General features: G+C 68.8%; 2 protein-coding genes and 1 long non-coding RNA gene across 4 annotated transcripts; 1 reads left to right on the top strand and 2 right to left on the bottom strand.

The window, feature by feature from the left end:
• The first annotated feature begins 1,346 nt into the window (after positions 1-1,346).
• MPDU1 (mannose-P-dolichol utilization defect 1) lies at positions 1,347-3,902 on the top strand. Its single transcript, XM_084540426.1, has 7 exons — positions 1,347-1,571; positions 1,857-1,922; positions 2,272-2,404; positions 2,743-2,828; positions 2,930-3,048; positions 3,444-3,554; positions 3,633-3,902. The coding sequence occupies exons 1-7, from the start codon at positions 1,484-1,486 to the stop codon at positions 3,750-3,752; spliced, it is 723 nt and encodes a 240-aa protein (XP_084396552.1). The 5' UTR covers positions 1,347-1,483; the 3' UTR covers positions 3,753-3,902.
• A 787-nt stretch (positions 3,903-4,689) lies between these two features.
• On the bottom strand, positions 4,690-20,765 carry DLG4 (discs large MAGUK scaffold protein 4). 2 transcript variants are annotated; one of them, XM_084540422.1, is made up of 21 exons: positions 20,672-20,765; positions 17,044-17,109; positions 15,896-15,949; positions 15,463-15,513; positions 15,064-15,188; positions 14,077-14,246; positions 13,422-13,558; positions 12,509-12,653; positions 11,854-11,992; positions 11,005-11,161; positions 9,527-9,629; positions 9,036-9,150; positions 8,472-8,648; positions 8,233-8,269; positions 8,112-8,139; positions 7,685-7,732; positions 7,491-7,592; positions 6,972-7,144; positions 6,500-6,609; positions 5,902-5,993; positions 4,690-5,422 (listed from the first exon to the last, which is right to left on the bottom strand). In XM_084540422.1, the coding sequence occupies exons 1-21, from the start codon at positions 20,699-20,701 to the stop codon at positions 5,316-5,318; spliced, it is 2,166 nt and encodes a 721-aa protein (XP_084396548.1). In that variant the 5' UTR covers positions 20,702-20,765; the 3' UTR covers positions 4,690-5,315. The 2 variants fall into 2 exon arrangements, with proteins under 2 accessions (XP_084396548.1, XP_084396549.1); XM_084540423.1 differs by lacking the exons at positions 17,044-17,109; positions 20,672-20,765 and adding an exon at positions 16,222-16,295.
• Positions 20,766-22,582: 1,817 nt separating this feature from the next.
• LOC311429332 lies at positions 22,583-24,360 on the bottom strand. The gene is made up of 4 exons (XR_014688223.1): positions 24,253-24,360; positions 23,674-23,747; positions 23,509-23,584; positions 22,583-23,412 (listed from the first exon to the last, which is right to left on the bottom strand). It is a non-coding gene; the product is annotated as an uncharacterized lncRNA (long non-coding RNA).
• Between the last annotated feature and the right edge of the window lie 386 nt (positions 24,361-24,746).

Here is a 24,746-nt window from a genome sequence, read left to right as displayed (position 1 = left end):
CTCCTGGTGCTCCTGGTATTGCTCCCGGTGCTAATCCCAGTGCTAATCCCAGTGCTAATCCCGGTGCCAATCCCCGTGGTGATCCTGGTGCTGCTCCCAGTGCTCCCAGTGCTGCTCCTGGTGCTGATCCCGGTGCTAATCCCCGTGGTGCTCCTGGTGCTGCTCCCAGTGCTGCTCCCAGTGCTCCCAGTGCTGCTCCCGGTGCTCCCAGTGCTGCTCCCAGTGCTCCCAGTGCTGCTCCCGGTGCTAATCCCGGTGCTAATCCCGCTCCCAACCCCCACGGGTGCCAGCACCCTTGGCGGGGCGGCGTAGACGGGCGCCAGGATGGCCACCACGGCCTCGCAGACGTCGCGCAGGATCTTGCAGACGGTGGAGCGCGACACCCCGAACTGCTGCTCCACCGCCCGGTACTCGGTGCAGGCCCCCAGGCGCCACAGGGTGAGCGCCAGCCGCACCTCGGCCGGCACCGCCCGCCTCATGCTGGTGTCGCGCCGCTCGATGGCCGCCCGCAGCCGCCCGCACAGGAAATCGAAGGTGCCGGGGCCCAGCCGGAAATTCTCGGCCCACTCCCCGCCGCTGAAGGCCTTGTCCCGCACGGTCTGCCAGAAGGCCGAGCTCCGCGCCTTGCTCCACAGCCGCCGCTCGCGGCCCGGGCCCGGTGCTCCAGGCCGCGGCCTGCACAGGCCCAGCCAGAGCGCGGCGAAGCGGCGGCGCAGGCGGAGGCGCAGGCGGCGGTGGCGGGCGGCGCGCAGGCGGCGCGAGGCCTCGCGGAGGCGGCGGCCGCGCTGCAGGCGGACGTAGAAGAGGACGCAGAGAGACACCGCCCCCCCGCTCAGCGCCGCCATGGCGGGGCCCGCGCTGGGCGCCGCCATCTTGGGGGGACCGGAGGGGAACCGGGGAGAATGGGGGAAAAGGGGGGGAAGGGCGCATGCGCGGGGAGGGAGGGAGACATCTTGGGGAGAGGGGTGGGGAGGGAGGGGGAGTGCGCATGCGTGGGTGGGGAGGGAGGGGGAGGAGGACGTGCCGGGAACAATGCGCATGCGCAGCGGTGTGTGTGTGTTTGTATGGGGGGAAGGACGCCGCCATTTTGGGGAGCCGCGAGGAGAGAGAGTGGGAGTGCGCATGCGCAAATGGAGAAGGGAGGCGCCATTTTGAGGCGTCGCTTCCTGGGTGGTGGGAGGGGCGGAGCGGCGCGAGGCTCCGTGCGCATGCGCGCGGTGGTGACAGAAGGAGGGCGGGGCTGGCCGCAGCGTGAGCCAATCAGAACGCGGGGAGCCCCGTGAGGAGGCGGAGTGCGCACGCGCGGCTTCAGGGGGCGTGTCCTCACTGCGGGCGGGAGGAGGCGCAGCCAATCGCTGAGGGCGCTCCCCCGCGGCTCCACTGCGCAGGCGCGGGAGGCCTCGCGGCCAATCGTTGCGCAAGGGGGGCGTGGCCGCGCCTGCGCGTTGCCCACCGGGGAAGCCGGCGCGCGGTGGAGGCCGCCATGGAGGCGCTGCGCGGGGCCCTGGTGCCGCTGCTGCTGCCCGAGCCCTGCTTCGAGGAGCTGCTGCTGCGCCTCAACCTCCTGCACGGTGCGCGACGGGGGGGGCGCGGCCGCCGCCACGGCGGCGCGAGGCGGAAGTGCCCGCGGGGAAGGGGAAGCGGGCGCCGCCATGTTGTTTCGGGGCGGAAGTGGTGGCGTCGGGGACGGAACTGGTGGGGTTGGGAGGCGGAAGTAGTGCCTTTGAGGGCGGATGTGGAGGGTTTGAGGGCGGAAGTGTTGGGTTTGGAGACGGAAGTGGGGTTTTGGGGGGCGGAAGTGGGGTTTTGGGGGGTCCCCTGACCCCCCACTCCCCCTTTTGTCCCCCCCCCCCCAGTGCCGTGCCTGAAGATCCTGCTCAGCAAAGGGCTGGGCTACGGCATCGTGGCCGGATCCGTCATGGGTGAGGGGCTGGGGGGCTGGGGGCGGTTATGGCGGGGTTGTGGGGTGGTTGTGGGGCTGGGAATGGGGTTATGGGGCTGGCTGTGGGGTTTTGGGGCTGGGAATTGAGTGGTTGTGGGGCTGGGGGTTCTATGGGGCTGGGAATGGGGTTATGGGGGGGCTGTGAGGCTGTAGGGGGGGCTCTGGGGCTCTTAATGGGGGGGTGAGGGGCCGAGTGTGGGGCCGATAACGGGGTCTGGGGGCTGCCCCCCCTTTCTATGCAGCTCTGGGCCCCTCCCCATGTATTTGGGGGGGGTCCCTGGTTTTTGGGGTGCCCCCCAACCCCCCCCAAACCTTCCCCCCCCCCCCAGTGAAGCTGCCGCAGGTGCTGAAGCTTTTGGGGGCGCGCAGCGGGGCCGGGCTGAGCCTGGGGGCTGTGGGGCTGGAGCTGGCGGCGCTGGGGGGCACCGTGGCCTACAGCTGGGCCCGGGGCTTCCCCTTCAGGTGAGGGGGGGGGCACGGGAGGGGTTTGGAGGGGGGGAGCCCCCCTTAGAGCCCTCAGGGTGTCCCAACCCCATCGGAATCCCATAGACCCCCCCCACAGGATGCCCTCATCCCATAGGAAGGATCTATGAGGGTGGGGGAGCCCCCCCAGCCCCTAAATCCCCACCCAAGCCCCCTAAATCTCCCCCCCACCCAACAACCCCCCCCCAAAGAGCCCCGGGGGGCACCCATAGGACTCCCCCAACCCCTATAGAACTCATGGGGGGGCCTGGGGGGGTCGAGGGGAGGGGGGGTCCCAGCATTGTGACCCCCCCCCAACGCCAAAATCCCCCCCCCAGCGCCTGGGGGGAGGCGCTCTTCCTCCTGCTGCAGACGCTGATCATCGGCTTCCTCATCCTGCACTACGGGGGGCGCACGGGGCAAGGTGGGTGAGGGGGAGCTGGGGGGGCTGGGGGGGGGCCCCCACCCCAAAATATCCCCCTGACCCCCCCTTTTTTTTTGTTTGTGTCCCCCTCCTCCCCCCAGGGGTGCTGCTGGTGGCCGTGTACCTGGCCCTGCTGGGCGCCCTCGTGTCCCCCCTGGCCCCCCCTGGGCTCGTCACCCTGCTGCAGGCGGGGAGCCTGCCGGCCGTCATGGGGGGGCGGGTAAGGGGGGGGGGGAGGCGAGATTTGGGGTGTGGGGGGGTATTTGGGGTCTGGGGGGGATTGGGGGTTCTGGAGGGGGATTTGGGGTCCGGGGGGGGCAATATTTGGGGTTGGGGGGGCAGAGGGTGAGATTTGGGGGGATATAAAGGGGGTTTGGGGGGGATTGGGGGCTGTGGGGGGGGATTTGGGGCTGTGGGGGGGGATTTGGGGCCTGGAGGGGCGATTGGGGACTGGGGGGGCAATTTTGGGGGGGTGTTTGGGATCTGGGGAGTCATTTGGGGAGTCATGGGAGGACATTTAGCTTGGGGGGGGGCTCAAACAGCGAGGCCTTACGCCCCAGAACCCCCCCCATAATATTTATCACCCCCCCAAAAAAAATTTTTGCCCCCCCCCAGCTCCTGCAGGCAGCCACCAACTACCGGCAGGGCCACACGGGGCAGCTCTCGGCCCTCACCGCCTTCCTCCTGCTGGGGGGGGCCCTGGCTCGGATCTTCACCTCCCTCCAGGTAAAAAACCCCCCCTGGACCCCCCCCGGGACCCCCCCGACCCTAAAAAAAAAAACTTTTTTTTGCCCCCCCCCCCAGGAGACGGGGGACTCGCTGCTGGTCCTCACCTTTGCCGCCTCGGCCGCCTGCAACGCGCTGCTGGTGGGGCAGCTCCTCTACTACTGGGGGGTGCGCCCCCCCCACGGCAAAAAGGAGTGAAATGGGGGGGCCACCACCCCCCGGACCCCCCCGGACCCCCTTGGAGCCCCCCAAGGCGATGGCAGCAATGGGGGAGCCCCGTGGAGGTGGGGGGGGGTGCCTGATGCTGCCGTGGAAAGTGGGGGGGGGGGGATGAAATTTGTGCCCCCCCTCCCTAAAAAAAATCTGTGTTCCCCCCATAAATTAGTGGGACCCCCCCCATAGATCTGGGACCCCCCCATAGATCTATGACCACCCCCCCAAATTAATGGGGCCCCCCAAATCTGTTCCCCCCCCATAAATTAACGGGACCCCCTCCCATAGATCAGTGCCCCCCCAAATCAATGGGACCCCCCCCAGTTTAGTGGGACACCCCCCATAGATTTGTGTCTCCTCCCCCCCCCCAATAACCCACTTCTCAAATTGGGGGGGGGAGGGGGGCTGTGACCCCTACTCCCCCCCCCCAAAAAAAAAAAAAAACCTCCAGGGACCAGCCCCCACCTGGAGGGGGGGCAGCAAGAGGGGGGGGTTGGGGGGGGCACGACCCCCCCCAGCCCCCCCCCCAATTTATTTTAAATAAAATGAAAAATAAATCAGGGCTCAGCGCCCCCCCCCCGTATTGGGGTGCCCCTCCCTGGCTTTTTTTTTTTGGGGGGGGGGGGGGTGGGGGGGGTCCCTTCTCCCAAAACACAGTCTTTGGGGGGGGGGGGGAGGGTAAGTGGGACCCCTGTTTACCCTCCCCCCATGCCATTGACCACTGTGCCCCCCCCAGACCCCCCCAAAACCTCTCAGTGCCCCCCCCATCCCCTCAATGCCCCCCCCATCCCCTCAATGCCCCCCCCATCCCCTCAATGCCCCCCCCAGCCCCTCAGTGCCCCCCCCAGCCCCTCAGTGCCCCCCCCAGCCCCTCAGTGCCCCCCCCATCCCCTCCTTGTCCCCCCCCCACGACACGGGGGGGGCGTCTCGACTCGGTTTATTCCCGCCTGACGGTAGCAATAATATTTCTATGCAAAATACTCTCATCTCCCCCCCCCCCGGCGACCCCCCCCTCCCCAGCACCCCCCCAACCCCCCCCTCCACCACGGGAGGAATTGGGGGGGGGCAGGCTTTTTTTTTTGGGGGGGGGGGCCCCCTCCCGCCCGCCCCCCCCGCGCGGGCGTACAAATATAGAGGTTATATGTACAAAAATCAAGTCCAAAGGCGCAGCGCCCCCCCCCTTTTGATCCCCCCCCATATATTTTTTTTTTGGGGGGGGGGCCCCCGGGTCATCCCCCTCCCCAAATTATTTCGGGAGGGGGCCCCAAAGATTGAAGGGGAGGGGGCTGGAGAAAGTGCGAGCCCCCAAAACAGCCCCGGGGGGGGGGGGCAGATGGGAATTTCCCCCCCCAAAAAAAATTGTGGGGGGGCCCCCCCCTCGCTGTGTGTATTTGGGGGGGGGCTCAGCGGACCCCCCCCCTGCGGCGTCCCGCGCATGCAGCCACCCTGGTTTGGGGGGGGGGGGGTGCCCGCTTTTGGGGGTGCCCCCTGTGTTTTTGGGGGGGGATTTTTTTTGTTTTTTTTTGGGGGGGGGGCCCCCCCCTGCCCCTAAAGTCTCTCGCGGGCGGGGACCCAGATGTAGGGCCCCGAGAGCTCCTCGATGACGCGCTTCACCTTGTGGTAGATCTCCTCGAAGCTGTCGCCCTCCACCATGGCTGGGGGGGGAAAGGGGTTAATATTTGGGGGGGGGGGGCCTGGGGGGGTTCTGATGGGGATGGGGGGGGGCCTGGGGGGGTAGCTGGGGGGGTTTTGGGGTCCTTTGAGGAGATTTGGGGGGTCCTAAGGGGGTCTCAGTGGGGCTAGGGGGTTCATTGGGGTCCCTGGGGGGGCTCTTATAGGGCTGGGGGGGGTCCCAGTGGGGTCCCTGGGGGGTTTTGGGGTCCCGGGGGGGTCCTGATGGGGATGGGGGGGTCCCGGTGGGGTCCCCTGGGGTTGGGGTTCCTGGGGGGGGTCTCATTGGGATCCTTAGGGTTGGGGTCTCCCAGGGGGGTTCCCATTGGGGTCCCTGGGGGGGGGTCATGGGGGGTTCCCATTGGGGTCCCAGGGGTCGGGGGCTCCAGGGGGGGTCCCGGGGGGGGGTCCCTGAGGTTGTGGGTCCAGGGGGGGTCCCTGGGGGTCCCGTGGGGGCGCCCACCCGAGAAGCACTCGGTGAACTCCTGCTCCAGTTTGGTGGCGCGGTCGAACGCCTTCCGCGCCTGCTCCTCCGTCACCCGCTTGCTGATCTCCCTGGGGGCGGGGACAGCGTCGTGGCCATGCCCCCGAGCCTCCAGGCCACGCCCCTTTCACTAGACCACGCCCATCGTACCCCGCCCTGTTAGACCTCGCCCCCAACATTAAGCCCCACCCCCTCCTCCCCTCTGCAGCCCCCAGGTCCTGCCCTGAGCAAGCCCCGCCCCCAAACCACGCCCACCCATCAGACCACGCCCACCCACTAAACCACGCCCCCTCCACCAAGCCCCGCCCCCTCTACCCCTCTGCAGCTCCCAAGCCCTGCCCAAGCAAGCTCCACCCCAAACCACGCCCACATAAGACCACGCCCATCCACCAGACCACGCCCACCCGTTGGACCACTCCCCCAGCACCAAGCCCCGCCCCCTCCACCCCCCTCACCCCACTCCCACCCATCCAACCCCTTCCCCTCCCAGAGGCTCCTCCCCCTCCCCGAGGCCCCTCCCCCTCCCCGAGGCCCCGCCCCCTTTCCGGCCCCTCCCCCTCGAGGCCCCGCCCCTCACAGGACGTTCTCCAGCGACTTGGGGCGGATGAAGATGGCGATGGGGTGCAGCTGGGCCGCCTGGAGCCGCCGCACCGCGTTGGCCGACACGTCCAGGATGCAGTGCTTGCCCTGCCCCGCCCCCAATGACGTCATCATGACGCCATCATGACGTCACCACGACATCGTCATAGTGTCACCTCGGGGCGGCCCCGCCCACCCCGCCCGAACACGGCCCCAGCCATGGTGGACGCCCCGGTGGCACCCTGGGGACCTGGTGGCCACCCTAGGGGATTTGGTGGCCCCGTGGGGGTCCCCGGTGGCACCTTGGGGACCTCAGTGGCACCCTGGGGTCCTGGTAGCCCCCTGGGGACCCAGGTAGCCCCTGGGGACCTGGTAGCCCCCTGAGGACCTTGGTAGCCCCCTGTGGCTCCTGGTAGCCCCCTGAGCCCCCCGGTAGCCCCCCGAGCCCCCCGGTAGCCCCCCCGTGTCACCTGCTCGGCCACCTCGCGCACGGACTGCACGCTGGTGCCGTAGAGGTGGCTGTTGTACTGGCCGGCCTCGATGAACTTGTGGCCCTGGATGTCCTTCTCCATGCGCTCCCGCGACGCCACGAAGTGGTAGTCACGCCCGTCCACCTCGTAGTCACGCTTGGGCCGCGTCGTGTCTGGGGACGGGGGCACCGGGACGGGGACATCGGGATGGGGACATGGGGACATCAGGATGGGGACATGGGGACGGGGATATTGGGATGGGGACATGGGGATGGGGACACGGGGACATTGGGATGGGGACAGGGGGACAGAAGGACATGGGGGTGGGGACATTGGGATGAGTAGAAGAACAGGGACCCTCACCCTAAACCCAGCCCTGACGCCTGCCCCATGCCCCCCCCTGCCCCCCAATGTCCCTGTGTCCCCCAATGTCCCCAATATCCCCAATCCCCCAATGTCCCCAATGTCCCCATGCCCCCCCCCAGTGTCCCCACACCCCCCCGTGCCCCCCCCGCTCACGGGGCACGCAGGAGCCGAACTTGTCGGGGAATTCGGAGAGGAGGTCGTCGTTGACGCGGTCCTTGGTGGGCCCCAGGATGATGATGGGACGAGCGTAGTGCACTGGGGGGGGGCACGTTAATGGGGGGGGGAAACGTTAATGGGGGGGGGGGGCACGACCCCCCCTGCCCCCACCCCGGGACCCCCGCCCTCACCTTCCATCTGCGTCACCGTCTCATAGCTCAGCACCGCGTCCTCGCGCCCTGTGGGGTCATGGGGGGGGTCAGGGACACCCAGCACCCCCCCCCCCAAGAAACCCCCTCCCCAAAACAGTGAGACCCCCCCCAGCACCCTGAGACACCCCCAAGAATCCCCCCAACATCCTGAGACCCACCCCGGTACCCCATAACTCCCCCCCAGCACCCTGAGACCCCCCCCAGCACCCTGAGACCCCCCAAACACCCTAAGGACCCCCCCAGACCCCCCCCAGCACCCCTTAACCTTCCCCATAACCTTAAGATCCCCCCCAAAAAAACTATAAACCCACCCCCCCGAACCCTGACCCCCCCCAAAAGCTTGAGGACCCCCCCCAAGCACATGGGGGGGTCCCTGGGGGGGGGTTCCGGGGGGGGCAGCACCCACCTTGTGAGCCTGAGCCGGGGACCCGGTCCTGGGGGGGGCAAAAGAGGGGGGGGTGAGGGGGGGGCACTGGGGACCCCCCTTGGGGGGCACAAAGTGTGGGGGGGCACTGAGGGGGGGGCACCTTGGCCTTTAGCCGCGTCCACTCCCGCCGCTCCACCCTGTGGAGAGAAACCAGTTGGCTCCCAGTAAGCCCCAGTGCCTCCCAGTCGTCCCCCCCCTCCCCCAGTCCCATCCCTGTGCCCTCCCAGTCCCCTCCCAGTGCCCCATTACAGCCTCCCAGTCCCTCCCAGTCCCCTCCCAGTCCACTCCAGTGCCCCTTTAGATGCTCCCAGTCCCTCCCAGTCCCTCCCAGCCCCTCACCGGCGCTTGCTGGGCACGAAGCCGAGCTCGGGGGGCTGTGCGGGGGGCTGCACGTGCCGCGCCTGCCACCACTCCTCGTCCGAGGCGTCCAGCACGTGCAGCACGTCCCCGAAGCGGAAGCTCAGCGCCTGGCTCAGGAACCCGCAGTCCTTCGCCTTGTCGTAGTCAAACAGCGCCCTGCAAAGGGGGGGGGGATGGGGGGGTCAGCCCAAGCCCCCCCCAGGACCCCCAGCCCCATAGCACCCCCTCCCCGTAACCCCCCGTCCCCATATCCCCCTGTCCCTGTGTCCACCCTATATCCCCCATCACCCCCCCCGTTGTCTCCTTATTCCACCCCATTGCCCCCCCCGCCCCCCCAAACCCCTCCGTGCCCCCACATCCCCCCCCATGTCCCCCCCATGCCCCATAGCCCCCCCAACCCCCTCCCTAGCCCCATTGCCCCCCCCAAACCCCTCCATGACCCCATGTCCCCCTGAGCCCCCCACATCCTCCTGACCCCCCCCATGTCCCCAAATCCCCCCCCTTGTCCCCAAACCCCCCCCGCGTCCCCAAATCCCCCCCCACCGGACGTAGAAGCCGCGCTTGGGGTCGCTGCGCAGGGAGGCGCTGCCCGAGCCCAGGCTGCTGCCCAGGAGCTGCTCCCGCAGGTCGTGGATCTTGGCCTCGAAGCGCCCGTACTCTGCGGGGTCAGGGGTCAGGGGTCAGGGGTCACGATGTCACGGTGTCACGGGGTCAGGGGTCACAAGGTTATGGGGTCAGAGGCCAGGGGGTCAGGGGGCACAGGTTTACGGGTGTGTGGGGGCAGAGGGCACAGGGTCAGGGATCAGGGTCAGGGTCACAGGGACAGGGTGGGCTCAGGGCATGGGGACAGGATGGGGTCATGGGGTCAGGGTCATGGGGTCAGGGTCAGGGTCAGGGTCATGGGGTCAGGTGATGGGGATGGGATCAAGGCACGGGGACAGATTTGGGGCACAGGGACCGGGATCAGGGCATGGGGACAGGGTTGGGGTCAGGGTGCAGCCCCCCCCCAGTCCCTCCCAGTGCCCCCAGCTCACCCTCGGGCTTGTACTGGGCGATGATGGTGACGCTCTGCCCCGCGTTCTTTAGGGCCACGGCCGCCTGCTCGTGGGTGGCGCTGCGCAGGTCCACCCCGTTCACCTGGGGGGGGACACGGGGACACGGGGACGGCAACGGGGACGTTGGCACCGCGGGGGGGGCAGGGGGCAAGGAGGGGGACGGGGACGGGGATGGGGCATCATGGGGTGGCAGTGGGGACAGGGATGGGGACAGGGATGGGGACAGGGATGGGGACAGGGATGGGGACATTTCGTCATGGGGACAGCAATGGGGACAGGTCACCGTGGGGATGGCAATGGGGACAGCAATGGGGACAGCAATGGGGACAGGTTGTCATGGGGGTGGCAATGGGGACATGTCACTATGAGGACAGGGATGGGGACAGCAATGGGGACATCACCTTGGGGACAGGGACAGGGATGGGGACATGGCACCATGGGGATGGGGATGGCAATGGGGACAGCAATGGGGATGTGACATCATGGGGGTGGCAATGGGGACAGGGATGGGGACAGAGGTGACAATGGGAATGGGGACAGGGATGGGGACAGCAATGGGGCCATGTCATTATATGGGTGGCAATGGGGACGTGTCACCGTGGGGATGGTGATGGGGACAGGGACAGGGATGGGGACAACAATGGGGACAGGGACGGGGACATGTCCCCATGGGGACAGGGATGGCAATGGGGTCATGTCACTATGGGGGTGGCAATGGGGACAGGGATGGGGACAGAGATGACAGTGGCAATGGGGACAGGGATGGGGATGGCAATGGGGACAACAATGGGGACAGGATGGGGATGGGGATGGGGCCGGGGCCCCGTGGCTGTCTCTGGGGACACGTCACCGTGCGGCGAGTGCTGGGGACAGCGGCACGGGGAGCACGGCGACACCAGGACACCCGTGGGGACAGCGAGGGGGGGGGGGGCCGTGCAGGGCACACCTCACTATGGGGACAGCGGGGGGGGGCACGTGGTGGCGGGGGAGGACGCCCCGTGTGTCCCCATGTCCCCCCCATGTCCCCATGTCCCCCCCGTGTCCCCATGTCCCCCCCATGTCCTCATGTCCCCCCGTGTCCCCCCATGTTTCCATGTCCCCCCCGTGTCCCCGTGTCTCCCCCCATGTCCCTGTGTCCCCCCCGTGTCCCCATGTCCTCCCTGTGTTTCCCCCGTGTCCCCATGTCCCCCTGTGTGTCCCCATGTCCCCCCCATGTCCCCGTGTCCCCCCCAGTTCCCATGTCCCCTCCATGTCTCTGAGTCCCCCCCCGTGTCCCCATGTTCCCCCCATGTCCCCCCCCGTGTCCCCATGTTGTCCCCATGTCCCCCTGTGTCCCCCCCATGTCCCACGCCCCCCCATGTCCCCATATCCCCCCTGTGTCCCCATATCCCCCTCGTGCCCCCATGTCCCCCCATGTCCCCATATCCCCCCTGTGTCCCCCCCCGCCCCCCACTCACGGAGAGGATCTGGTCTCCCTTGCGCAGCTCCCCGCTGAGGTCCGCGGGGCCGCCGGCGAGGATGAAGGAGATGAAGATGCCCTCGCCGTCCTCCCCCCCCACGATGTTGAAGCCCAGCCCCGTGGAGCCCCGGTGGATGACGATGCGCCGCGGCTCCCTGCGGGGGGGGGACAGGGACGTGGGGGGGGACGGGGGGACATGGGGGGGGACAGGGGGACACGGGGGGACACAGGGAGGGGACACACGGGGCAGGGGGGGGACACGCAGGGGGATGGTGAGTGACTGGGGGTGGTCCCCGGGGCTTGGGGGGGGGACTGGGGGGCTGGGGGTGGCGTGGGGGCAGTGTGGGGACATGGGGACATCATGGGGATGTGGGGCTGGGGACAATCCAGGGACGTGGGGACATTGTGGGGACATTGTGGGGACTTTGTGGGGACATTGTGGGGTCATGGGGACATCATAGGGTTGTGGCACTGGGGACAGCCCAGGGACGTGGGGACATGGGGACATCATGGGGACATTGTGGGGACTTTGTGGGGATGTGGGGACATCGTGGGGCTGGGGACAACCCAGGGACATGGGGACACCCCCAGGGACACCTCAGGGACACTGGGAGACCCCAGGGGACACCCAGGGGACACGGGGACACCCCAGGGCCATGCCTTTAGGGAGCCTGAGCACACCCCACAAACACGGGGACACCCCGAGGGACACCGTGGGGACACCGTGGGGTCATCGGGGACACCGTGGGGTCATCGGGGACACCGTGAGGTCACTGGGGACATTGTGGGGACACTGTGGGGTCATCGGGGTACACGGAGGGGACACTGGGGACACTGGGGCCGGTACCTGGGGACGTCGTCGTCGGCCAGCAGGTCCTTGGGGCCGGGGGAGTAGCGGCGCGGGGACGTGGGGGTCATGGCCGGGGGGAAGTCGGGGCCCAGGTAGCTCTGGGGACCCAGCTCCGCGTCCAGGTGCGCCGAGTAGGCTGGGGGGGGGACGGGTCAGGGGACAGGGACAGGGATGGGGACAGGGGACAGGGATGGGGTCACAGACGGGGTCAGGGTCAGTGGACAGGATCAGGGTCACAGGGATGGGGACAGGGATGGGGACAGGGACAGGGATGGGGTCAGGGGACAGGGACAGGTCAGGGGACAGGGTCACGGGGATGGGGACAGGGTCAGGGGACAGGGATGGGGTCACAGGGATGGGGACAGGGTCAGGGACAGGGGACATGGGGTTGGGGACAGGGATGGGGTCAGGGGACATGGGGATGGGGACAGGGATGGGGTCAGGGGACAGGGTCAGGGGACACAGGGTCAGGGTCAGAGGTCAGGGGTCAGGATCAGGGTCCAACAGTGACACAGGGAACACGGAGGGGGGGGCAGAGCAGGAACAGCACAGAGCAGGGCCAGAGAGGGGGGGCAGCCACCACCCTGGGGACCCCCCCCGTGTCCCCAACACCCCCCCAATGTCCCCAACACCCCCCCGTGTCCCCGCTCACAGCTGGTGACGTCGGGGGGCGCGAAGCTGTCCCCCAGGAAGGTGGCGGCGGGCTTGGCCACCCGCAGGTAGACGACGTCGAAGGTGTTCTTCAGCGCCGCCACCGCGTCCTCGTGCATCACGTCCTCCAGGCTGACGTTGTTCACCTGGGGACAGCGCGGGGACAGCGTGGGGACAGCGTGGGGACACCAAAAAGGGGCGGTTTGGCCCCATCCTTGTCCCTCTCCCCGTCGTGTCCCTGTCCCCGTCTCGTGTCCTTGTCGCCTTCCCGTCTGTGCCTGCGTCCCCTCGGTGACCTCTCCTTGTCCCCCTCGGTGTCACCGTCCCCATGGTGTCCCTAAACCCATGTGTCCCCATCCCATCCCCACGCTGTCCCTGTGGTGTCTCTGTGTCCCCTGATTGTCCCCCCATTGTCCCCATGTGACCCCATCTCCTCTCTTTGTCCCCATCCCCATGGTGTCCCCTGATTGTCCCCATGTCCCTGTGTACCCTCAAACTAATCCCCTGATTGTCCCTGTCCCTATGAGGTCCCCGTGTCCCCTGATTGTCCCCATGTCCCCCCAAATTAATCCCCTGATTGTCCCCATCCCCATGATGTCCCTGCATCCCCCAATGTCCCCCATGTCCCTGTCCCCGTGATGTCCCCGTGTCCCTTGATTGTCCCCGTGTCCCTTAATTGTCCCCATGTGACCCCATGTCCTCTCCTTGTCCCCATCCCCATGGTGTCCTCTGATTGTCCCCATGATGTCCCCATGTCACCCCCACGTCCTCTCATAGTCCCCATCCCCCTGATGTCCCCATTGTCCCCAGATTGTCCCCATGATGTCCCCATGTCCCCAAATTGTCCCCATCCCCACGACGTCCCCATGTCCCCACGATGTCCCCCTGCCCCCCCCGCTGCCCCCCCAGCTCACGGCCAGGATCTTGTCCCCGATCTGCAGCCGCCCGTCCTTGTGCGCGGCGCCGCCCTCGATGACCTTGGTGACGTAGATGCTGTTGTCCCCGGGGATGTGCTGGTTCCCCACGCCCCCCGCGATGCTGAACCCCAGCCCTGGGGGGGCAAAAATTGGGGGGGGGGGAAGGCAAAAATTTGGGGGGGGTCAGGGCAGAGCCACCTCCCCCCCAGCACCCCCTGTCTGTGACCACACAGGTTGTGGGGGGGGAAAATTTGGGGGTCATGGTATATTGGGGGGGGGTCCTGGTCCATTTAGGGGGGGTCCTGGTCCATGGGGGGGGTCCCCAGATTTGGGATTCCTGCAGAATGGGGGTATCCCCATCCTCTAGGCCCCTTTTCATGGGGTTCCCCATAAACAAGGAACCCCAAATTCGGGATTCCAAGAAAATGGGGGGGTCTCCATCCTCTTGGACCACTTTTGGGGGGGTCCCCATAAATGGGGGGGTCCCCAGATTTGGGATTCCTGCAGAACGGGGGTATCCCCATCCTCCAGTCCCCTTTTCAGGGGGTTCCCCATAATCAAGGAACCCCAAATTCGGGATCCCTGGAAAATGAGGGATCCCCCATCCCCCCGGCCCCCTTTTGGGGGTCTCGCCGCCCCCCCCCCCCGTTACCTTTGGGCCCCTTGATGAGCTTGACCTCCACCACCTTCTCGGCCAGGGCCTTGCGCCGCATGACGTAGAGGCGCACGACGGCGCCGGCCTCCTTCAGGGCCTCCACGGCCGCGCTGTGCGTCACCTCCCGCACGTCCGCCTCGTTGACGAACAGGATGCTGTCGTTCACCCTGCGCCCCCCCACAGCGCCATGGCTCGGGGGGGGGGCCTGGGGGGCTTTGGGGAGGGGGTTGGAGGGCATTTGGGGGGGCTACAGGGGGATTTTGGGGGCTTTCAGGAGGTCCTAGGGGGCTTTGGGGGGTCCTGGGGGGATGCTGGGGGTCCTGAGGGGATGCTGGGGGGGATTTGGGGGATGCTGGGGGGTCCTGGGGGGATGCTGGGGGGTCCTGGGGGGATGCTGAGGAGGTTTGGTGGTCCTGGGGGGCTTTGGGGGGGCTTTGGGGGAGGCTAAGGGGGGCTAGGGGTGGGTTTGGGAGGTCCTGGGGGACTTTGGGGGGGGATCTAGGGGGCTACAGGGGGATTTGGGGGTGGTTTGGGGTGGATCTGGGGGGATGCTGTCGTTCACCCTGCGCCCCCCCACAGCGCCATGGCTCATGGGGGCGCTGGGGAGGGGTTGGGGGGGGATTTGGGGGGCTACAGGGGGATTTGGGGGAGGTTTGGGGGGTCCTAGGGGGCTTTGCTTGAGGCTAAGGGGGTCTAGGGGGGGATTTGGGGGGTCCTGGGGGGCTTTGGGGGATGCTGGAGGGGTCCTGGGGGGCTTTGGGGGAGCTTTGGGAGTGATGAGGAGTTCTGGGGGGGTAGTTGGGCTGGGGGGGGGTCTATATTTTGGGGAGGGGGTCCATATTTGGGGGGGGGAGGTCTATTTTTTGGGGGGGGGTCCATATTTTTTTTTCGGGGGTCCATATTTTGGGTTGGGGAGAGGTCCGTATTTTGGGTTGGGGGGGTCCATATTTTGGGGGGGGGTCCGTATTTTGGGGGGGGTCCCACCTGAGGCGGCCGTCCTGCGCTGCGGCGCCGCCAGGGATGATTTTGGTGATGAAGATGCTGGGGTCGTCCCCGACGTGGGGGTTGTCCGTGCCCCCCGCGATGCTGAAGCCCAGCCCTGAGTTACCCTGGGGGGGGGATTTTGGGGTGGGGGGGGATTAGGGGGGGCGCCCCGTCAGCCCCCAGGGCTGGGAGGGGCCAAAATCATAGAAAAAGGGGGCTGAGGGGGGGTTTTGGGGTCCCCGGGGGGGGATTGGGGTCCCCAAGGGGGTCGTGGGGGGAGATTTTAGGGGGGGGGTGTCCATAAGGGGTGGGGGGTATGGGGGGGCCCAGAGGGGGGTTGGGGGGGGCACTGGGGGACCCCATTGTTTTTTTTTGGGGGGGGTCCCGGGGGGGTCTCACCCGCTCCAGCGTGATCTCCTCGTACTCCATCTCGCCCTCGGTGCCGTTCACCTGGGGGGAGGGACATAAAAAGGGGGGGGGGGGCGTTAATTGGAGGGGGGGGGGCACAACATTGGAGGGGGGGGGATTCAGGGGACCAGGAGGGGGCTGGGGGGGGCATTTGGGGGGGCATTGGGAGGGTCTGGGGGGCACAAAGCGGGAAAAATATTTGGGGAGGGGTCCGGGGGGGGATTGGAGCGGGGGGACACACTTGGGGGGGGGGGTCCAGGGGACACGGGGGGGCCCATTTAGGGAGGGGGGGGCTCAGGGGGCAGGAGGGGCCTGGGGGGGGCACAGGGGGACACGGGGGGGGCACAAGGGGGTGCGGGGGGGGGGGCATTTAAATGGGGGGGGACACAGGAGGGGGGCATTTAATTTGGGGGGGGGCACTCACGTATGCGGGCGCCTCCAGCGTGTCGGTGTTGACGATGACGGGGGGCGAGTTGGCCTGGGGGGGGTCACAGAGCGATATGGGGGGGTCACCCCCATCCCCCTCCCCCCTCTTTCCCCCCCATTTTTCCCTTCCCCCCCACCCTCCGGTAACCATGGCAACGCCGCATCACCACGGGGGGGGGGCAGAAGATGATGGTAACCCCCCCTCCCCCTTCTCCCTCCCCCCCCACCGGTTCCGCAGCCCCCCCACACCCCCCCGATGCCCCCCCAACCCCCTCCCGGTGCCCCCCCCCCCCCCCCAAATCCTGGTGCCACCCCCCCCGGTACCGGTCCCCGGGCCCGGGGGGCGCGCACGGAGCTGAGGAGGCGCCGCGCGGACACGAGCATGGCGGGGGGGGGGCGGAGGGGGGGCTACGGGGGATGGGGGGGGCACGGGAATTGGGGGGGGGCGCGGGGGGGGCCCCCCGGTGCTGGCCCGGTCCCGGAGCCCCCGCGCCGCAGCCCCGGATGGAGCCGGCCCCGCCCCCACCGGGCTTGGACACGCCCCCGGACACGCCCCCCGAGGGGCAGGACTCACCCACTGGAAGCCCCGCCCCCGTTTCTGTAAGCCCCGCCCCCCAAGGACCCGCAGGACACGCCCCCTGCAAGCCCCGACCCGCAGGGCTCGCCTAGAAGCCCCGCCCACACTCCTATAAGCCACGCCCCAGCCGTGTAAGCCCCGCCCCCCTGGACCCGCAGGAAACGCCCACTGCAAGCCCTGACCCGCAGGGCTCACTCCCTTTAAGCCCCGCCCCCATTTCTGTAAGCCCCGCCCCCCTGGACCCGCAGGACACGCCCCCTGTAAACCCCAACCTGCAGGACTTGCTCCCTTTAAGCCCCGATCCCCCAGCTCTTTAAGCCCCGCCCCCATTCCTGTAAGCTCCGCCCCCCCGATGTGAAAGCCCCGCCCACTGCAGGAAGCCCCGCCCCCAGGTGATGATGGGGGGGGAGGAGGGGGGGAGGCTGAGGGGTGGTGGAGGCACTCCAGGGGCACCCATGGGTGCTGCCACCCCCCCCGTGGCACCCATGGGACCCCCCAGCAGCACGTGGAGGGGGCGGGGCTTTGCGGGTGGGGGAGGGGCCGTGGGCGGGGCCGTGGGCGGGGCTTACCTGGCTGGGCAGGTGGGCGGGGCTCTGCTCCAGGGGGGGGCTGTCCTCATCCTGGTACCGGTACTTCTGCAAGGGGGGGGGGCATCGGTGGGGGGACCCCAAATTTGGGGTGGGGGTTCCCAAAATGGGGGTGGGAGACCCCAAAACCTGGGGATGGGGGTGGGGGATGGGGGGAACCCAAATTTGGGGGGATGAGTGAGAAGGGGACCCCAAAACCCAGGAATGGGGGGGTGGGGGCCAGGGGGACCCCAAAACCTGGGGACGGGGGACAGGAGGAGCCCCCCCCCCCCCCCCCACCCGCACGCTGCCATGCTGGTAATTAAAGGTGATTGAGGTAATTAAAGCAGGCCCAGGGGTAATTAACACTGGGTCGGGGGTAATTAAGGCAGGCCTGGGGGTAATTAAGGCAGGCCCAGGGGTAATTAAGGCTGGGTCGGGGGTAATTAAGGCAGGCCTGGGGGTAATTACGGGAGGGCTGGGGGTAATTAAGGCTGGGTTGGGGTAAGTAAGGCAGGCTCGGAGGTAATTAACGCTGGGTTGGGGTAATTAAGGCTGGGTCAGGGTAATTAAGGCAGGCCTGGGGGTAATTAAGGCTGGGTTGGGGTAATTAAAGCAGGCCCAGAGGTAATTAACGCTGGGCCAGGGGTAATTAAGGCTGGGTTGGAAGTAATTAACGCTGGGTCAGGGGTAATTAAGACAGGCCCGGGGTTAATTAAGGCTCGGCGCTAATTAGCACAGGGCCTTGGGGACCCCCCGGGCTCGTTACCTTAACGAGTGGCAGCGGGGAAACGCCGGCCCTGGGGGCCCACTGAGCCCCCCCCCGTGTCCCTAAACCCCCCCCAATGTCCCCAACGCCCCCCTCCCATCCCCGACCCCCCCCCAATGTCCCCAATGTCCCCGCGCCCCCCTCCCCCCCCCTAATCCCAGCCCCCGCCGCTCCCGGCAGGGATTACGGCCTAATCCGGGAGGGGGGGGGCCGCTTCATCCCCCCACCTCGGCATGACCTCGGCACGGAGCCGCTCCCAGTGCTCCCAGTATCCCCTCCCAGTGCTCCCAGTATCCCCCCAGTGCCCCCTCCCAGTGTTCCCAGTATCCCCCCAGTGCTCCCAGTGCCCCCTGGTTCTCCCAGCACCAGTTATCCCAGTGCCCCCCTGAGCACTCCCAGTGCCTCCCCCCCCCCCAGTTATCCCAGTACCCCTCCAGCTCGTTCCCAGTGACCCCCCAGCTCTCCCAGTGCCCCATCCCAGTGCCCCTAGATCGCTCCCAGTGCCCCCCAGCACCACCCCAGTTCTCCCAGTGCCCCCCAGTACCCCAAGCGCCCCCCTGCACCCTCCCAGTGCCCCCCCCGGATCTCCCAGCTCCCTCCCAGTACCCCCCCACACTCCCTCCCAGTTCTCCCAGTGCCCTCCCAGTAACCCCACATCCAGCTCCCTGTGCCCCCCCCCAGTTCTCCCAGTGCCCCCCAGTGCCCTCCCAGCTCTCCCAGTCCCTCCCAGTGCCCTCCCAGTAACCCCACATCTCGCTCCCACTCCCTCCCAGTTCTCCCAGTAACCCCACATCCCACTCCCAGTGCCCTCCCAGCGCTCCCAGTCCCTCCCAGTTCTCCCAGTGCCCCCCCCGCACCTGGCAGCCGCATCCCACCGCCGCCCCCCTCCCCCTCCACACCACCCGGCACTGGCACAGCAGCGGCGCGAAGCAGCCGCCGGCCCCCGGGGGCCCCGCAGCCGCCGCCGCCGCCTCTCCCGGGGCCGCCATAGCGCCCCCCCCCGGCCCCCCCTCTCCGGGATTAACGGGCCCGGGATTAACGGGCCCGGATTAACGGGGCGCTTCGCGAACGCACGCTTTTTGGGCCTCGCCGCGCCCCGTAGCGCTGGCCCCGCCCTCCACGCCGTCGTCGTGGCAACGCGGGGCGCCAAGAGTTAACGGCGGGCGCATGCGCGGGGCCGCGCGCACGTGGAGGGGCGGGGCCTCCTCCTCCTCCTCCTCCTCCTCCCCCCCCCCCCCGCACCGCCCTCGCCCCTGCGGCCATCCGTTGCCTGGCAACGGCGCGGGGCCGCGTCGCTTGGCAACGGGGCGGGGAGGGGCCGCGTCGCCTAGCAACGGGAGGAGGGCGGCGGGAAAAGAGGGGCCGCGTCGCCTAGCAACGGGAGGAGGGGCGGGGCCTGGTCGCCTGGCAACGAGGAAGGGCGGCGGGCGGAGGGGGCGGGGCCGCGTCGCTTAGCAACGGGGAGGACGGGCGGGGCCCGGCGTCGCTTAGCAACGGGGAGGGACCGCGTCGCCTAGCAACGGGAGGAGGGGCGGGGCCGCGTCGCCTGGCAACGGAGCATCCCGTCCACGCGGAGCCCGGCCGGGTGCGCGGGCGGGGGGGGGGGGTAAAAAAAAGGGGGAGGGGGAGCCCCCCAATAAGGGGGGGGGACCCCAAAATGTGGGGGGAGACGCCCAAAAGGTGTGGGGGGAGACCCCCAAAAGGGGGTGGGGGAGACCCCAAAGGGGGGGGCCCTGCCCCCCCCCGAGGACGGCCGCCCCCGCCACGTGTGTGTGAGCACACGCAGGGAGCGCCGTGCCCCCCCCCCGCCCCCCCCAACACCTCGCAGCCCCCCCCCCCCCCAAATCACAGCCCCCCCCACGCACCGCCCGTCGCCATGGCAACCCGCGCACACGCACCCGCCACATGCCCAAACGCCCCCTCGCCGGGGGGGGGCTGTGTCACCCCTGTCAGCTGGGGGGGGGGGGCAGGCCCCAAGTGTGCCCCCCCCCCCCAGAGACCCCCCCCCCATTGGCATCGCCGTTGCTCCCCCTCCCCAAAAGCCGGCGCCCCCCCCCCCATCGCAGTGCCCCCCCAGGTCCTCCAGCACCACCGAGGCCTGCGGCCCTGACAGGCCCCTGACCCCCCCCCACGACCCCCCCCAGAGCACAGGAGGGGCCCCCCTGGCCCCCCCCTCTCCTTGCCCCCCCCATCACCCAGAGGTCCCCCCCAGCAGCCCCCCAGGGGCACAGAGCGGCCCCCCGGAGCCCAGTGTGGCCCCCCCAGGACCACAGGGGGGGTCCCTCAGGACCCCCGCCACCCCAAACCCCCCCCCCACGGGGCGAGGGGGGGCAGAGCGGCCTCAGAGGGGGCAGGGGAGTCCTGGGGGGGGCACAGAGCGACCCCCGGGACCGCGGGTGGGGGGCCTGGGTCATAGAGGGGACCCCTGGGACCACGGGGGAGACCCCCCCAGATGATCGAGGTGACCCCCCGGGTCAGAGGGGGGGGGCCAGGATCGTAAGGGGGCCCAGACAACAGAAGGGTCCCTGGGATCACAGAGGGGCCCCCCCAGGACCACCAAGGCCCCCAGGACCACCAAGGCCCCCCCCAGGACCCCAAAAGGCCCCAACCAGGACCACAAATGACCCCCGAGGACCACCAAAGGGCCCCCCCAGACCACCGAGCCCCCCCCCAGGACCACCGAGGCCTCCCCCCGGTAGCACAGTGCCCCCCCCGGCCCACCGAGAGCATCCCCAGCAGCCCAGAGAGGCTCCCGCGGCCTCCCCCTCCCAACCGACCCCCCCTCCCCCGGTACCGGTGCCCCCCCCCCCGGGTGCCGGTGCCCCCCCCCGGTGCTCCCCCCCCCGGTGCCCCCCCCCGTACCTTGGTGGTGACGATGCACAGGCAGTCCATGGCTGCGGCCGGCACCGGGGCCGGCGCTCATGGCCGCCGGGGGGACGAGAACCGAAAATTTGGGGGGGGGGGGGATAAAAATCTGGGGGGGGGGGGCAGGAATGCGGAGGGAGGGGGGGGAGGAGGAGGAGGATGGAGTAGGGGGGAGGATGGGATGGAGGGGGGGGCTGCGGGAAAGGAAGGGGGGGGGAGATGAGGGGGAGGGGGGGAGATGGGGGGGGGGAGCGGGGCCGGGGGGGGCCGGGGTCGGGGCTGGGGCCGGGGGGGGCCGGGGGGGGGCCGAGGAGAGGCCGCGGGCGGAGGCCGCGGGGACCGGAGGCAGCGGCGGAGCCGGCGGCGGAGCCGAGCGGGGGGCGGGGCTGGGAGGGGGGGGTGGGGAGGATTTTTTTGGGGGGGGGGGGGGGGGGCTGAGAAGGGGGGGTTAACCCTCGGAGTGCCGCCCCCCCGAGAGGGGAGGGGCCGGGGGGGGGTGCCCGTTTTTTTTTTTTTTTTGGGGGGGGGGGCGCTGGGGGTTACCCGGAGCCGGGGGGGGGCGGGGGGAGCCGCCGCCAGGGTGGCCTCGTAGCTCTCCTGGATGTCTGGGGGGGGGGCGGTAATTTGGGGGGGGTGGGGGTTGGGGGGTGTCCCCCCCCGCACACGTAGACCCCCCCCTCAGTTTGCCAATCCCCCCGGGAATCCCCATGGGCCCCAGTCCCCCCCATTCCCCCCCCAGAGCCCCCCATTAAAACCCCACAACCCCCCAGTACCCCCCCAGTACCTCCACAGGCCCCCCCACAGCCCCCCCATAACTGCCCTATAACCTCCATACCCCCCATAACCCCCCCATAACCCCCCCATTTCCCCCCATTACCCCCCCGTAACCACCCCCATACCCCCCCCCAGTCCTCCCGTTACCCCCAGTTACCCCCAATTACCCCCCTATAACCCCCCCACCCCCCCGTTATCCCCCATACCCCCCCTTACCCCCATAGCCCCCCCATTCCCCCAGTATCCCCCCATAACCCTCCCCAACCCCCCATTTCCCCCAATTGCCCCCCCATAACCCCCCCATTTTCCCCCATAACCCCCCCATTCCCCCCCTAGCCCCCCTCTAACCCCCCCAGGACCCCCCCATGCCCCCCCCGTACCCAGCAGCGCCCCGAAGAGGGGGCTCTCCAGGACCCCCAGCAGTTGCTGCGCCCGCAGCCGGGGGGGGGCCCCCAGCGCCTCCTCCAGCGCCCGCCGAGCGCCCGCACCTGGGGGACCCCCCACGGCCCCGGGGGGGTCACCCCAAAACCGGAACCCCCCCAGGAACCCCCCCATTCATCACAGCCCCCCCCCAGTCAGGGACCCTCGGCAGCCCCCAAGTTTGAGCCCCCCTCCCAAAATGAAGGTTCAGGCCCCCCCCGACCCCCCCCTTGGTTCAAGACCCCCGCGCCCCCTCCCCAAATGAAGGCTCAGGACCCCCTGTGCCCCCCCCGTGGGTCAAGACCCCCCCCATGTGAGTCAGGACCCCCCCGTGCCCCCCCCCAGTGAAGGTTTGGGGCCCCCTGACTCCCCCCCATGGTTCAGGACCCCCCCCCCCCCCCCAAATAAAGGCTCAGGACCCCCTGTGCCCGCCCCATGAGACCAGGACCCCCCCAGCCCCCCCCCCAATGAAGGCTCGGGCCCCCCCCGTGCCCCCCCCCAATATTTCACCCCCCCCGTGCCCCCCCCCGTGCCGCTCACCGCCCCGTCCCAGCGCCATGCCCGGGGCTAATCCCGGATGAGCAGCTTAAAATGGGGGGGGGGGAATTAACCCCGTGCCCCCCCCCAGGCCCAGGGCAGGGTGGGTGATGTAGTCCTGGGGAGGGCCCCAAGCCGTGCCCCCCCCCCCCCAAAAAAAAACAGCAGCAGGTCCTGTCCCAGTCAGCCTTTATTAAGTGCTACGTTAATTAACAAGGCACGCAAATTGGGGGGGGGGCAGCCCCCCCAACCCGAGCAGCAGGGAACCCCCCGAAAAAAAAACAGTGCAAGGGGGGGGCCCCGAGTCCCCCAAGGGGGTGTGTGGGGGGGTGGGGGAAGTGCCCCCCCCCCCAGCACCTTGGGGCCCCCCCGGAGTGATGCAGCCCCCCCAAAAAAATAAGGGGGGGGGTAAAAAATAAATGGGGGGGGGCAAAAATAAAAGGGGGGGGTAAAGGCCCTGCCCCGGGGGGGGCAGGGTTAAGGCAGTGCTGTGAATGGGGGGGGGCAGCTTTGGTTTAAAACATTTTGGGGGGAGTAAATTTTTTTTTGGGGGGGTCAGGCCCGAATTGAGGTCTCAGGGGTGCAGGGGGGGGGCACCAGAAATTTAGGGGGGGGGGCAACGTCCAATTGGGGGGGGGCAGGGTGTAATTATGGGACTTGCGGCTGGATTTGGGGGGGAATTTAAAATGGGGGGGGGCAAATTTTAATTAAGGGGGCGTGGAAAAATATTTGGGGGGGGTAAAGGAATGGGGGGGGCAAAAAAATGAGGGAGGGGGAGGGATCGGAGGGGTCGCGGTCACTTCTGGGGGCCCCCCCAGCCCCTTCTGAGCCCCCGGGGGGGGGATTTGGGGTCGGGGGGGGTCGTGAGGCCCCGGGGGGGGTCAGAAGCCCAGCAGGGGGGGGGCAGCGACCCCCCCGCTGTCGGCCACGGCGCTGGCGATGGCGCGCAGGTTGCGGAAGCGCTGGGTGGGCAGCGGGCACAGCACGGCCGTGACGCGCTCGTGGGCCTGGGGGGGGAAAATTTAACGGGGGGGGCTCAGCAAGGGGGGGGACACCCCTGAGCCCCCCCCCTTAAAAAAAAATCGCCCCCCCCCAAAACTCACCTCCTGGCACCAGGCCTCGCACAGCAGCCGCTCGTGCTGAGCCTCCGCCTGGCCCCGGCTCAGCGCCCGCGAGGCTCTGGGGGGGGCAAAAAACACGGGGGGGGGTCAGGGGTCGGGGGGGGGGCTGAGGTGACACCCCCCGCCCCAAAAAAGCCCCCCCCAAACCTGGAGAGGACGACGGCCATGGCGTAGATGTCGATGGCGCAGTCAGCCCACGCGCTTCAGCACGAACTGCTCCTCTGGGGGGGGCAAAAATTAACGGGGGGGGGGGGGGGGCAAAATCAGCCCCCGACCCCCCCCGGAATGAGGGGGGGGCTTGGGACCCCCCCCGATAAAGCTGAGCCCTCCCCGTGGGGTTGAGCCCCCCCCCAGCTCCCCAAACGCATCCCTCAGCGCCCCAAAATTGCCCCCCGGCCCTGAAATTTCCCCCCAGCCTCCAAAATTGCCCCCCCCAGCCCCAAAATCGCCCCCCCAGGCCCCAAATCGCCCCCCCCAGCCCCTAAATTCCCCCCCCAGCCCCCAAAATTGCCCTGAAATCGCTCCCCCCAGCCCCAAAATCCCCCCCAGCCCCAAAATCGCCCCCCCCAGGCCCCAAATCGCCCCCCCCAGCCCCTAAATTCCCCCCCCCAGCCCCCAAAATTGCCCCCCCCCAGCCCTGAAATCGCTCCCCCCAGCCACAAAATCCCCCCCACCCCCCAGGCCCCCCCCCGTGTTGCCCCCCCCCATTTTGTGCCCCCCCCTCACCCACGATCTTCTGGCCGTGCTGCAGCAGCAGCGCCTCGGCCGTCTGCGCCAGCAGCTCCAGGCACTGCTCCGCCTGGGGGGATCCCAGTTGCTCCCAGTTCCTCCCAGTTCCCCCCATTCCCCTCCCAGTACCCCCCAGTTAACTCCCAGCACCCCCCCAGTTGCTCCCAGTTCTCCCCATTACTCCCAGTTCCCTCCAGTTGCTCCCAATACTCCCCAGTTCCTCCCAGTACTCTCCCAATTACTCCCAGTTCACCCAGTCCCTCCCAGTCCCTCCCAGTTGTTCCCAGCTCCCCCCCATTCCCCTCCCAGTACCCCTCAGTTACTCCCAGTTCTCTCCCAATTCCTCCCAGTTCCCCCCAGTTGCTCCCAGTTCCCCCCCAGTCCTCCCCAACCCCCTCCCAGTGCCCTCCCAGTCCCTCCCAGTTCCTCCCAGTGCCCTCAGTAGCCCCCAAATCCCCCCAATACCCCCTTCCATCCCCCCCATACCCCCT

Source organism: Aythya ferina (assembly GCF_964211825.1).
Source record: "Aythya ferina genome assembly, contig: HAP1_SCAFFOLD_647, whole genome shotgun sequence".
NCBI classification, from domain to species: domain Eukaryota; kingdom Metazoa; phylum Chordata; class Aves; order Anseriformes; family Anatidae; genus Aythya; species Aythya ferina.
The sequence above is the reverse complement of the archived record's forward strand: the minus strand, read 5'-3'. Positions and strand labels throughout refer to the sequence as shown.

What these genes read in the sequence shown, in the direction of transcription:
- MPDU1 (XM_084540426.1), top strand. Translation starts at nt 1,484, where the DNA reads ATGGAGGCGCTGCGCGGGGCCCTGGTGCCGCTGCTGCTGCCCGAGCCC. An exon ending in GCCCGGGGCTTCCCCTTCAG is followed by an intron (nt 2,405 to 2,742) that starts GTGAGGGGGGGG and finishes TCCCCCCCCCAG; the next exon opens with CGCCTGGGGGGAGGCGCTCT. An exon ending in CGGCCGTCATGGGGGGGCGG is followed by an intron (nt 3,049 to 3,443) that starts GTAAGGGGGGGG and finishes GCCCCCCCCCAG; the next exon opens with CTCCTGCAGGCAGCCACCAA.
- DLG4 (XM_084540422.1), bottom strand. Translation starts at nt 20,701, where the DNA reads ATGGACTGCCTGTGCATCGTCACCACCAAG. An exon ending in AAGCGCGGCTTCTACGTCCG is followed by an intron (nt 8,649 to 9,035) that starts GTGGGGGGGGAT and finishes CCCCCTTTGCAG; the next exon opens with GGCGCTGTTTGACTACGACA. An exon ending in GACGGTGACGCAGATGGAAG is followed by an intron (nt 7,593 to 7,684) that starts GTGAGGGCGGGG and finishes GCCCCCCCCCAG; the next exon opens with TGCACTACGCTCGTCCCATC.